This window comes from Nematolebias whitei, unplaced genomic scaffold, assembly GCF_014905685.2.
Source record: "Nematolebias whitei isolate Nwh7 unplaced genomic scaffold, NemWhi1 Nwh_scaf_171, whole genome shotgun sequence".
In the NCBI taxonomy this organism is placed as follows: Eukaryota; Metazoa; Chordata; class Actinopteri; order Cyprinodontiformes; family Rivulidae; genus Nematolebias; species Nematolebias whitei.
The window spans coordinates 20,918-34,412 of NW_023618716.1; the positions used below are offsets into that span (position 1 = coordinate 20,918).

The 13,495-nt window shown below is 41.5% G+C and overlaps 1 protein-coding gene across 1 annotated transcript; it reads left to right on the top strand.

The window, feature by feature from the left end:
• Positions 1-1,071: 1,071 nt before the first annotated feature.
• On the top strand, positions 1,072-13,055 carry LOC119429247 (leucine-rich repeat and fibronectin type III domain-containing protein 1-like protein; the record flags this gene model as incomplete). Its single annotated transcript, XM_037696917.1, has 3 exons — positions 1,072-1,323; positions 7,566-7,766; positions 12,889-13,055. Coding segments are annotated over exons 1-3 (620 nt in total), but the record flags the coding sequence as incomplete, so codon positions are not given.
• Positions 13,056-13,495: the final 440 nt, after the last annotated feature.

A 13,495-nucleotide genomic window follows, 5' to 3' on the forward strand; every position in this document is an offset into this window, starting at 1 on the left:
TATAGTCCACTGTCTATGGCAAGAAAAACAAAGAAAATACATGTTGACAGCAATAATTTCATGAGTGGAAAAACTAAAGACAGCACCAGAGTAAGGGGTTCCTCCAGCAGTGTACGCCTTTAGCAGCAGAACTAAGGGAGAGCTCAGGAAACCCAAGCCAACCCCAACTATAGGATTTATCAAACAGCAAAGACTTAAGCCCAGTCTTAAAACTGGACAAGCCTCACGGACAGAAACTGGAAGTTGGTTCCACAAGACAGGAGCCTGAGAACTGAAAGATCTTCGTCCCGTTCTGCTTTTTGAAACTCTAGGAACCACAAGTAAACCTGCAGTCTGAGAGCGAAGTGCTCTCTTACATAAAACAGTTTAATCTGCATTATAATCTGGAGCTTTGATGTTGAGAGGTTTGGATGTTTTGAAGGAAGACTGGATTTGACAGGGAGCCAGTGGAGAGAAGCTAAAACTGGAGAGATATGATCTCTCCCAGTAACTCCAGTTAAGACTCTGGCAGCAGCATTTTGGATCAACTGAAGACGTTTTAAAGAAGTATTTGGACACACAGATAATAAACCATTGCAATAGTCCAGTCTAGACGTGACAAATGCATGGACCAGTTCTTCTGCATCATTTTTAGATCAGATGTTTCAATTTTGTTTCATATTTTTATGACTTGTGTTAATTTTCTTCTCGTTCTGTTGTGATCTTTGGGTGTAGGCACGGCACCTTTCACTGCGCATCATATCATGAGTGGTTGTGACATGTCTTGGATGTTTCCAAGTTTAGGATGTTGTTCAGGTGGAGGAAAGCTGTGCTGGTAACATTTTTCATATGTGGCTTGAACGTATCTGATCAAAAACAACGCCACGGTTCTTTATGTTAGAACTGGAGCCCCATTAAAGTCATCCAGAGGAAGTGATGGAAGTGAAAAAAGGCAAAGTGTGTTCCTAAGTTGCTCCGGTCCACATACCAGAACCTTTGCCTTGTCTGAGTTTAAAAGCAGGACATGAAGACTTCCTGGTTGATGTTTTTGACCTTAAGCTTTTGTTTCTGTCTCTCAGCAGATGAACAGTCATGGACACCGTCTCCTCGTTGCTCTGTCCTCTCCTCGTCCTCCTCTCCTGCCTCCCCCCCTGCGTCTCCAACATGCTGTGTCCGAAGCGCTGCACCTGCCAGAATTTGCTGCCGTCCTACACGGTGCTGTGCGCCAAGACGGGCCTCCTCTTCGTGCCGCCCAACATCGACCGGCAGACGGCCGAGCTCCGGCTGATGGACAACTTCATCACCACGCTGAGGCACCGGGACTTCGCCAACATGTCCAGCCTGGTCAGTGTCTCTGAGCACCTTCAGGCTCAGTGCGAGCCACACAAGCAGAACGCGCTGCCAAGCAATTTGACAAGGATTTAGTGCAGCCGTGGTTCAGTTCGATTGGTCTCTGAGCTGCCTTTCATGGCTGCCTGCAGGCTCGTCAGCAATTATTACCTTGTTGTGTAATTCTGTGTTGCTCAAAACACTTTGCCCTCATGACTCAGTGTCATTATTCATGATGAGTTAAGGCTGCGGGTCACTGAAGTGTCCCGTAAAACACTGACACAGTCTGTCACTCGTGTAACGGTTACAGGACATGGCTGGATTTTTTTCAGCTTCTGTAGAATTGTTAAGTCCGATTGGATGAAACTTGTTGGAGACAGGAAAAGCTTAACGTAGCATGAGCTAGCTCTCTAACTGGTCCATATTTCTCTCGGATCACACCAAGTACAAAATAAAATCAGTTCTTCCTCCCAATGAAACAACCTCACGATGATACAAGAAACCCCTGTGTGTGTTTAAACTCTGTTGGAGCAGAATATTTAACATGTAAGACACTAACGCTTCAAGATTTTAGGTCAATCTGAGCTACAACCAACTTCCTGCGGGAGGAGTTCATTGAACCAGAACAATGGTTCTGGTCCAGTCCGTTTGCTGAACTGAAGATGCATATTTGAAGAGGTGGTGTCTTCATACTTCTCCTACTCTATAATGGTTTGGTCAGTTTGTACCCATCCTTATGTCGGTACAAGAAGGAGTCCCCTGCACTGGTTCTCTTTGTACCCACCTTCTTCTCCTAAAACTCTGAACACACTACTCCAGATGTTAATATGTGAATACTGATGTAGCTCATCGTCCTGGTTTCATTAAAGAGTTGTTCTAGATGCTGATGGCTGTTGGCAGGAAGGATCTCCTGCAGTGGATCTGAAGAAGCCTCTGACTGAAGACACTCTGTTGTTGTATGACAGTCTGATGAAGAGGATGCTGAGGGTTGTCTATAATGTTCTTCATTTGATGAAGAATCCTTCTTTGAACAATCATCTCCAGAGGTTCTCGAGGAGTCCCCAGAACTGAGCCAGCCTTCTTTATGAGCTTGTTGATCTTTTTGAAGTCACTTGCTCTGGTGCTGCTCCCCCAGCAGATGATGCAGAAGAGACAGCGCTCTCTACAACAGACTTATAGAAAATATGCAGCATCTTGCTGCAAACGTTGAAGGACTTCAGCTTCCTCAAGAAGTACAGTCTGCTCTGTTCTTTCTTGTAGACGCTTCACTGTTGCATTTCCAGTCCAGTCTGTTGTCCAGGTGAACCCCAAGGTATTTATACTTCTCCACCACCTCCACTTCTTCTCCCATGATGAAAATAGGGTTGGACCTGTTCCTGTTTCTCCTGAAATCTACAATCATCTCCTTTGTTTTGTTCACGTTCAAGATGAGATGATTGTTTCCACACCATGCCACAAAGAGGTCCACCAGTTCCCTGTACTCAGCTTCTTGTCCATCTCTGATAAGGTCATCTGAATATTTCTGCGGATGACAGGAGTCTGTTTTGTACTGGAAATCTGAGGTAGGCCTGTCGCGATAAACAATAAATCAATTAATCGCATGATAAATGAAAATTATCGACCTCGTTTTCATTCATCAGCTTCATCGTTTCTTCATGTCTCTTTCTACTGAAGACACTGGATGAAAAAAGACTCAACTCCGGTGTTCTTCATTGACCCCTCCCTTTCTCTTTTCTCTTTAAAATCCATTTTAACGAAACAAAAATCAAGTTTTTGGATCATTAAAAGCAGCTAAGCTACGAGCTAAGCTAACAAGCTGATCTCAGGGAAAAAACTTCATCTTGTCGAAGCTCCAAATTCTCGGTTGAAACTTGTGCCTTTGTCTAAAAAATTGTTTTTCTCTGCAAAAAGAAGCTGAGAACTCGTTTATTGATTTTTATTAAAAGCTTTGTGTGAAAAATGCTAAAGAGCTCAAACCACACCGAGTGTCCGCCATTTTGAGAACCGAAGAGAGACAGCCCATGTCACGTCAAGGGACCTCCCTCCCATTTTCCTTAAAGAGACACGCTGCTCACTTCCTCACTATCCACCCTTCAGTTCAAACAGCCTTATACTCCCATCGAGTGGTCAAAAAAGGTACTACACACAAAATTAACCAACATTTCTGCTTAAAATTGACAATAATTACTAATTATTGTCAAATTTCAAACAATATTATCGTTTATCGCAATAATTTCTGAGACAATCACCCAACAAAATTTGTTATCATGACAGGCGTAATCTGAGGTGTACAGAGTGAAAATGAATGGTGAGAGTACAGTCCCCTGTGGTGCTCCGGAGCTACTGACCACCTGGTTAGACACACAACCCTTCAGTCTCACAAACTGTTGTTTGTTTGTCAGGTAGTCTTTAATGAAATGTATGTATTTTATGAAATATTTACATGTATTTACAAATATTTTACTCAAATATACTGACATCATCTTTGATGTGTACTTCAGCGTACAGTTTGGGCTTCTTAAAATAAACTAGGCTTTTAACGACTACTTTTCTAGTTAGCATTTAGGTAACCATTAGCTATCTTTAGTTACTATTCAGTCCTGTGGAGCCAAAAAAGTAGGAGCCAGTTGTTTTTGTGAAGCTGACAGCGATGTCAGGTTCCTGAGGAGATGCAGTCAGACTGAAAAACCAGTGATCGTCTTCAAATCGTCCTCTGGAAGCTGCATGAACGGTTGTTTGTAAAGACACAAAGTAACTTCTGTTAATCAGCTGGTGGATGCTTTAAACCAGTTCAGAGAAAACTTTTAGTTTTACAGCCAAATGTCACACCTCCAGACATGAACGGCAGCATTTTCACAGCTTGAATAAATTACCAACAAGTTACAAGATGTCAAAAGAAAATGTGTTTTACTTAATTAAACATCATTGTGTCTTTTTGCTCCTGTGACAATAAATAACCTGTCATGACCTTTAGAAAGCTACAGTTTGATTTTAACTGAGAGCAGTTGAAGTTTTTCTCCTCTGTGGTTGGGTCATTAATCAGATAGTAACACCTATAGGTTTGAGCAGAATTTAAATATTTGTCACCTAAAAGGCATTTTGGGGAAATTCAGCCTATTGCTAGTCTGCGGATAAAGAAAAGGTTTGAAATAAAGATAAAACCAACATAGATGATGAAGTTCTCCCAGGTTCAGTCTAATGATGCGTTTCACTCTGAAGTGACAAAAGTTTTCTGGGCTTTCAGAAACATGTTAGTGTAAAAACACGAGAAATTAAAGTCAACATTTTGGCTAAAGGAACATCTGCTCCTCGTGATTCACGTTCACTCTAAAATCCCTGATATCATCTAAATTTGACAAATTATTTCCACCGTGCTCATGTGAGAGATGCCAGGAAGCTTCACGGCACACATCTCAACAAGAAACCCGCGAAGGAAATGATATTTAATCACCAAACAGCGACGCTTGACGCAGCTCGAGGCTCCTTTAGTTGGTGAAAACACGTCTCCTATCCGGTACGATGGCAGCGGAGATGTTTGCTCACACTCGGGGAGCCTTTAGAAATGAGGTTTTAATCTCTCAGCGGTGACAGATGTCCCCGGTGACGGTGGAGCGTTTCCAAACAAACGTGCGGCAGCTCGTTGACCTTTTCTCGGGCGTTAAAATGTTTTTGTGTACAGTGGAAGTATTTAGCTGCATACAGACTCCTCGCTGCAGTACTGCGTTGTCGAACAGTTCTGGTAATGAAAAACAGATTTATCAATATTTTTACCTTTATTTTCAAGGCTTGTCTCATACACAGCGCTCGTAAATCAATTACATACAGCGTCCTTATAAATAAAGGGGAGAAACAAGAATCCTGTGGTTTATCTGATGGTTTAATTAAAGATAAACCTTGATTCTTATCTCCTGTGTGGTCAAACAACAGATCTTTTAACTTCTGAGCATTGAGACTGAAAGAGTCTAACTGAATCAAAAGGTTGCATTTAAAGTACAGTAAGTGACCATCAGGAGGTTGTTGCACGTTAAAAGCTGTTTTATTGTTCAGTGGTGTGTTTATGGCCGTCTGCAGAATCTCTAAGATCTCCAAGATTTAGATCATTACAGCACAAACACCTTTCAAAAACACTGGAAACATCTGCCGTGACTTTTGATGGACTTAACCAAAAACACACAAATATGTTGAATTTTTACTACCTTGTGTTATAAGTACTTCCTTAAAACAGGATGACATGTTGGTTGTCTGCACATTCATATTAATTTGATTTAAAATAAACCTTTCAGTTGTTTGAATGCTGAATGTTTGACATTATCTTCATTGCTCACAGCATTACAGGTGCTGGTCATAAAATGAGAATATCATGAAAAAGTTGATTTATTTCAGTAATCCCATTCAAAAAGTGAAACTTGTTTATTATATTCATTCATTACACACAGACTGATATATTTCAAATGTTTATTTATTTTAATGTTGATGATTATAACTGACAACCAATGAAAACCACAAATTCAGTATCTCAGAAAATTAGAACATTGTGAAAAGGTTCAGTATTGAAGACACCTGGTGCCACACGCTAATCAGCTGATTAACTGAAAACACCTGCAAAGGTCTTTAAATGGTCTCGGTCTAGTTCTGTAGCTACACAATCATGGGGAAGACTGCTGACTGGACAGTTGTCCAAAAGATGACCATTGACATCTTGCACAAGGAGGACAAGACATATGAGGTCATTGCTAAAGAGGCTGGCTGTTCATAGAGCTCTGTGTCCAAGCACATTAATAGAGAGGTGAAGGGAAGGAAACGATGTGGAAGAAAAAGTGTATAAGCAACAGGGATAACTGCACCCTGGAGAGGATGGTGAAACAAAACCCATTCAAAATGTGGGGGAGATTCACAAAGAGTGGACTGCAGCTGGAGTCAGTGCTTCAAGAACCACCATGCACAGACGTATACAAGACATGGGTTCCAGCTATTGCATTCTTTGTGTCAACCCACTCTTGAACAAGAGACAGCGTCAGAAGCGTCTCACCTGGGACTGATGCTGAGTGGTCCAAAGTGATGTTCTCTGATGAAAGTTAATGTTGCATTTCCTTTGTAATCCAGGTCCCAGAGTCTGGAGGCAGAGGAGAGACACAGAATCCACGTTGCTTGAGGTCCAGTGTCAAGTTTCCACAGTCAGTGATGGTTTGGGGGCCCATGTCATCTGCTGGTGTTGGTCCACTGTGTTTTCTGAGGTCCAAGGTCAACGCAGCATCTACCAGGAAGTTTTAGAGACTTCCTGCTGCTGACCAACTTTATGGAGATGCAGATTTCATTTTCCAACAGGACTTGGCCCCTGCACACAGTGCCAAAGCTACCAGTACCTGGTTTAAAGACCATGGTATCTCTGTTGTTAATTATCCAGCAAACTCTCCTGATCTTAACCCCATAGAAACTCTATGGAGTATTGTAAAGAGGAAGATGTGATTCACCAGATCCAACAATTCAGAAGAGCTGAAGGTCACGATCAGAACAACCTGGACTCTCAGAACCTGAGCAGAGACACAGACTGATCCACTCCATGACACAATGCATTGATGCATGGTGTATTGTATGGGTGTACACATGTTTTATGTAATGTTTTCATTTTTACTTTATTTTACTTTATTACTATTCGCTCCTTTATGTCGAAGCAAATTCCTAGTTTGTGAACCTCGTTCATTGACATGGCGATAATAAACTGATTCTGATTCTGATGCTGCAGTAATCCAGACAAAAGGAGCAACAACTAAGTACTGATGCTGCACATGCTCATACTTTATGTTCATAATTTTCATTTGGACGACATTTCTAAAAATCATTTTTTTATTGGTCTTAAGTAATATTCTAATTTTTTGAGATACTGAATTTGTAGTTTTCATTAGTTGTCAGTTATAATCATCAACATTAAAATAAATAAACATTTGAAATATATCAGTCTGTGTGTAATGAATGAATATAATAAACAAGTTTCACTTTTTGAATGGAATTACTGAAATAATTCAACTTTTGCATGATGTTCTAATTTTATGACCAGCACCTGTATAGTTAAGTAAAGTTCTGATTTAAAATAATCTCCAGCTCCCTTTTGTTTCCTCTCAGACTTTCTCAACTCAAGTTAGTTTCTTCATCATTTTTAACTTTGCAGCCAAAGTAACTGTTGCAGGAAAAGAAATGAAGGTGCAGCAGAATTGATCCGTCAGAGCTGCTGTTGATGTCGTCTTTCCCTTCTTGTCCAGATCCACCTGACGCTGAGCAGAAACACCATCAGTCAGATCAGGCCGTTCACCTTCGCTGACCTCCAGGACCTGCACGCCCTCCACCTGGACGCCAACCGCCTCACGGTCCTGGACGACTCCCACTTCCAGGGCCTGGTGAACCTGAGGCACCTCATCCTCGCTAACAACCAGCTGCACAGCATATCAGAGGGAGCCTTCCAGGTACACACACCAGGACGTGTTTCAGCTCGAATGACACTCACCAGATTAGGAAATTTAATATTCAGAAGTAAGAACAACATCTGAACTAAGCTTCTGCTACTTCCATGCAGAATGGCTACATGCAAAATAATGGGTGCTTTCAAAATTTGGGTTGCCAAGTTAAAATCCATGACTGCTGCCGCTTGGGCAGTTCCACTCAACTGCAAACGTGTATCATCTGCCATTGAGCTGGGAGTTTGAGGGTTCTGTTCAGTATCTCAGCTGTTCGTAGGACTGAGCTCTTCTGGACAGAGATCTCCGAGGTTGTTCCTGGGGTCTGTTGGAGCCACTCTTCCAGTTTGAGGGTCACAGAACCACATGTTTCAATGACCACTGGGACGATTAACACTTTGAGTCTCCACTACTTCTGTATTTCCTCTTTCAGTCCTTGGTGTTTCCGCAGCTGCTCCTTCTTCTAGATGTCACTTGAGATTGCTACATCTATCACCACTGTCTTCTGCTCTTGCTTGTCGACCACAACAATGTTTGGTTGGTTAGTCATCACCTGCTTGTTACTCTGGATCTGGAAGTCCCACCGTATCTTAGCTACCCTTGGTGGAGTTTCCCACTTTGACAGTAGGACCTCCAGTCCATACTGGAGCTCCTACAGACTGGAGGTCCTACTGTCCTACTGGTTGAGGTTTCTGACCTAAAATCCTACCACGGTGCAAAACAAGAGAAACTACATCAGAACAGGGACACATTTCTTATCTTTTTCTGTAGATGGGAGGAGAGAAGTTCAAGCAGGTTTGGATCGACTTTGTTCTTCAGTTTAGTCTCTTTTTTCAAGTCTGCAAGTTTTATTGTGAACGCTCATCCCAACATCTCCATCCTCCTCCTAGTCTTGCTTAAAATTATAGAGGTCACAATGGTCAAGTGTTGTCTATAGTTCAAGTTAAAAACAGTTCCCGTGTGCTGAGTTTCATAATGTAAGAGCAGAAAATCTCCTGCTGTGAAAAACACAAACAACTCCTTCATAAAAACATCGAGACCAAACGTCTCCTCCATCCCTCTGAACATCATCCATGGTTGTATCTGCGCCTCCGACACGTCGTCTCTACCATGAAACAGTTTATACAAAAACAAATTTAAAATAAACAACGATTACCGGAGATATTTTTAACAGTTTGAAGAAAAGAAGTTATTTGTCTTCAGGACACTCGTGTAATTGAGGCCAGTTAGGACTCATTTTCTGCGTTTTGTACTCGTCTTCCCGGCTTTTACAGTTTCTTTTGTTGCCGAAAATAAGATTAAAAAGCAGCTGAAGCACGAGTTGTTGTGATGAAAATGGAGGAACTCTAAAATTCAAACAGTGTCCTCATTTTGTGCTTTATGAGAGCAATTACAGCTCACTTCAGCAGATTAACAAGCTGTTAATTTCCCCTTTCATGTTTCTGTCTCGCAGTGTTTCTCTTTGTGTTTTTTATTTCTGTAATGTTTTCAGTCGTGTGGCGTTTCTTCAGCGTCCTGATTATGAGCCGAGCACAGAGGCAATTAAAGAAAACAACATGCTTTGATTGATCCGGGTCATTTTCTATAATTCCTCCCATTTCCTTTTCTTCTGGGTTGGTTTTCTAGCCTTTGTTCCTCCATCATTTCATCAACTGAGACATTTTATTTTTATTTTAGAGTTAAAGAATATATTACAGGAGTGCACTACTTGCACAAACTTAAAGCAAGTCTTATCGGCAACAGTACTGTAAAATATCAAAATTAAAAAGTCCTATTGTTTTATTTTTTTGCCTTAAATGTTGATTTTACCCCTCCCCCCCTCCTTTAATACAAATACAATGTAAGATATAAACTAAGTCTTGTGGTGTGTAATGATCACAGTTTTCCTAGTATTTATAAGGGATATGTTTTTGTTGAAGTCTGGTAAAATGAACCTTAGATTGAAGTTTCTCACCTGACTCGTGTGAATTGTGAAGTCAGGGGAGCATCCATCCATCCATCCATTACCTTTACCCATTTCTTCATTTCTGGGTTGTGGGAGTCACTGGTTTTCATTTTTGCCAAGCTTACTTTGATTTTTAAACCAGAGTTTGTATTCCAGGGACCGAAAAACAGACACAGGATACAAAATGTAAGTGTTTTTATTGGTGAGTGTCAACAGGGAACGGTGCCAGGAGGATCTGTAAGGCATGGGATTATGTGAGTATCTCAAGAAATATTATTTACAGGGTGGTTAGACAGAAGGTAATGCTCTTACTATTGGTTGTTTCTTCTGAAGTCTGGGAGAGGTTGGAGGATTTCAGTTCCAATATGCAGGTAACCTCCAGGAGGTAAATGCACACAGGATGGAGGTGACAGGTGGGACCAGAGATGGATGCAGAGGCCAGTAATGTCCAAATACTTATTGCAGTTGGTGAGGAGTAAATGTGTTGTTCCAGGAGCGTACAGGAAAATGACTCAGGTGAGGGGTGGCTCAAGTCTTAGGTAAGGTTCTCAAAGGTAACTGCAAAAACACAAGAAAATGATTCTTAGTAATCACTAGAAAAATATTGAGGTAATACATTTTTCAGTGGCTAGAAGCTGAAAATCATGGCGATACAATGTTCAGATGAAGAATTGTGGAAGGTCCTCTGCTTGGATGCAGTCCCAGATCATTAGGTCTTCAGGGTCATCTGTGGTTGAACAACACACCTGTATCTTATGAGTAGCAAGAAGGTGGAGTAATGGCAGGAGCAGGAACTGAAATCCTCACAGTAGCTCCCAGTCAAGGATAGCCTCTTGGCGATAGACGTCTCTTCTCGGGATGAGCTTGATAAAAATCTGAAATAAGGCTAAGATCTAAAATAAAATTATAAGGAATCCAGGGCCTTTCCTGTGGGTCATAACCTGCCCAGTCAACCAGCTACTGGAACCCTCTTCCACTGTGGTGTACACCCAATATACAATAAATGGAAAAAGCAAGGTGGTTATTGATGAGACAGGTGGGTGGGGGGAGGTTTGTAGGAGAGCACAGGTGACTCTGGATGACAGGTTTGATTTGGGAGACGTGAAACAGGATGTATTTTCATAGACCGAGGTAACTTTAACTTAGCTGAATGTAAATGTTCGAACACAGAGTCCATAAAAGATAAAGGATATTTGTTCTTGTCGTCCTTTTTTTTGACAAATAAAAACCCAGCACCAACAGGAGACACTGAAGGACGGATGATACCAGAGGCTTAAAAATTATCAGTATAGCACTTAATAGATTCTCGTTCTAGGCCAGACAATTTATATAATCTGCTCGAAGGTAGGGGAGCTCCAAGAAGCAAATCAGTAGCACGATTGTTTGGTCGGTGTGGAGGTAAAGAGCTTTCCTTTTACTGAATGCTGGAGTCAGATCATGATAACAAGTGGGAACTCTGGATAAATCAGATTTATCAGATGGTCCTTTCCTTCTGGAGGGAGACAGCAGCTCGAAGACACTTAGCCAAAAAAAAATCTGTATTCCAACTTTCTATTTGTTTTCTTGAATTTATCACCGGGTTATGTATTAGAAGTTAGTGAAATACTAAGACCACATAGGAGGTTGGAGCAGAAAAAAACCCCCCATAAAACTCACCCCATTCATGATGGTTGCCAGAAATAACAAAGTGCACCCTTTCAGTCCTGTAGGTGATGAAGGTGATGGTTTGGTCAGTGAGAGCTGCGACCAATAGTGGTTGCTGCAGGAGGATTGTGGGAAGATGATGTTGTTCCATAAGATCATGGCTGATGAGATTCTTCTCAGTTCCAGAATCAGTCGGGGCTTGAATGGGGAGAACCACACGGTTAACAGTGTACGGCAGTAGGAATCTCAAATCAGGAGAACAAGAATCTTCACCCACCAGTCTGTCCTGAACTGTTGGTGGGCTCTGGCTTTTAACTGGGCAACCACTTGTACTGCGTGCTGCAAGTTTCAACAGCTGAGATGTGCACGATAGGCTGAACATCCTGAAAATGGACAGCATGAACCAGTTGTTACAGAGTTGTGGCATAACATCTCATTTTTGTTGGTGTTTTATTCTTACATGGGACATTGCTGCAGAGTATCTGTGGCGTTCAACAGCAACTTGTCTCCGTCCAGGAGACTCTGGAAATCATTCATTTAGTCCCAGAAACATGCATGTTGGGCTGCTTTCAGGCCCAGACCTCCTTTGCAAAAGAGATCTGCGAACTCGGTGAGATTTGCCTGATTAAATAAAGTTTAACAAATAAATAAAATAAATGTCTGAATGTCTTGTGTCATCATCTAACCTTGGTCTCATCTACCATCTTCTGGATCTTCTTCTTCCTGCTAGTTGCTCTGTTGCTTGACTCTGGCTAATAAGAGTCTGACAATTTTTGCTCGTCTTCCAGTGAAGTCCAAACCAAATCCACATCAGAAACTCAAACAGAAGTTTCTTTCAGGATCATGTTGGTTGAATGAATGACAAGAAATAAAATGTTGGTCTTCATCGTGATAGTGAACACAGTATGCAATCAGTACTGAACAAAAAACACTTATAATACCACATATACAGTAGTAACCACATGACATCATCAACAGTGTTTGATTTATGAGGTACATTTACCAAAAGCGTAAACAGATACATCAATGACATGCAGCTCTCACAAGACGGATAAGAAAGACGAGCAATAGCAAACACTGTTAGACCTAAGAGCACAAGTACTGAGTACAAGAATACTGTGGCTGTGAATCTGTAGAGGTACTTTGGATAGTTTGTTACAGTATGCAAGGTAAATTAATGTTTTTAAAATGCTGCAAACTATATTATTTTAATGTATGTTAGCTGACCTGGAGAGTCAGAAACATAAATATAGATTATTATACTGTCTGTGTGTGTGTGGGGGGGGGGGGTCTTTTTGTGTTTGTTTTTACAGCAAAATATCTCAAGAGGCCATAAAATCTCCAGGCAGATATTCTCCATCTTTCTATTATTCCATGAAAAGAATCATTCATGAGCTAATGAAAGGGACCACATTTGATGCAGAAGATAATGGAGACATCTCCGTGTCACATTCAGCTCTTCACAGTTGGACGTTGTTTAAAGAACTAACTCACTGCTTGAGCTCTTTCATGTGTAACTGAATTGTTCTGCTGCCCCTGAAGGACTTCCTGGAGACTCTGGAGGACTTGGATCTGAGTTACAACAACCTGGTGGACATCCCCTGGGAGACCATTGCTCTGCTGGTCAGCGTCAACACCCTGAGCCTGGACCACAACCTCATCGAGAACGTCCCTGAGGGAATCTTTTCCAACCTGCACAAGCTGGCTCGGTCCGTATCAGCTTCCACTGCCGCACACTTTGTGTTTCTGTCAAACACCGTTGTCACATTTAGTCATCTCGTAACTTTAAAGATGCAGTCCTCTCAAGTTATTACTCACACCTTGTGAGTGCAAAGTGTGTGAGATCACGATTTTAGCTTGTTTTTTTTAAACATGCAACTCATGCAGGATAAAGTTAAACTAAAATCCCTTTTACGATTGATCACGTGAATTTTAAATTAAACTGAATTAATTCTGCTCAGTCGTTGATCTTTTAAATCCAGGAAGCTTCTTCAGGTTCACGGTCCTGCCGGCTGCAGCATGGATGTTAATGATGATGCAAGTTGCAGACCTCACTGACGCTGCGGGCGGACGGGGGGGTGAAGCGGTGCAGATTAATGAGGAAACATTGCATTGTGGGTCTGTTTACACATGTTCTACCTCCGAGTAC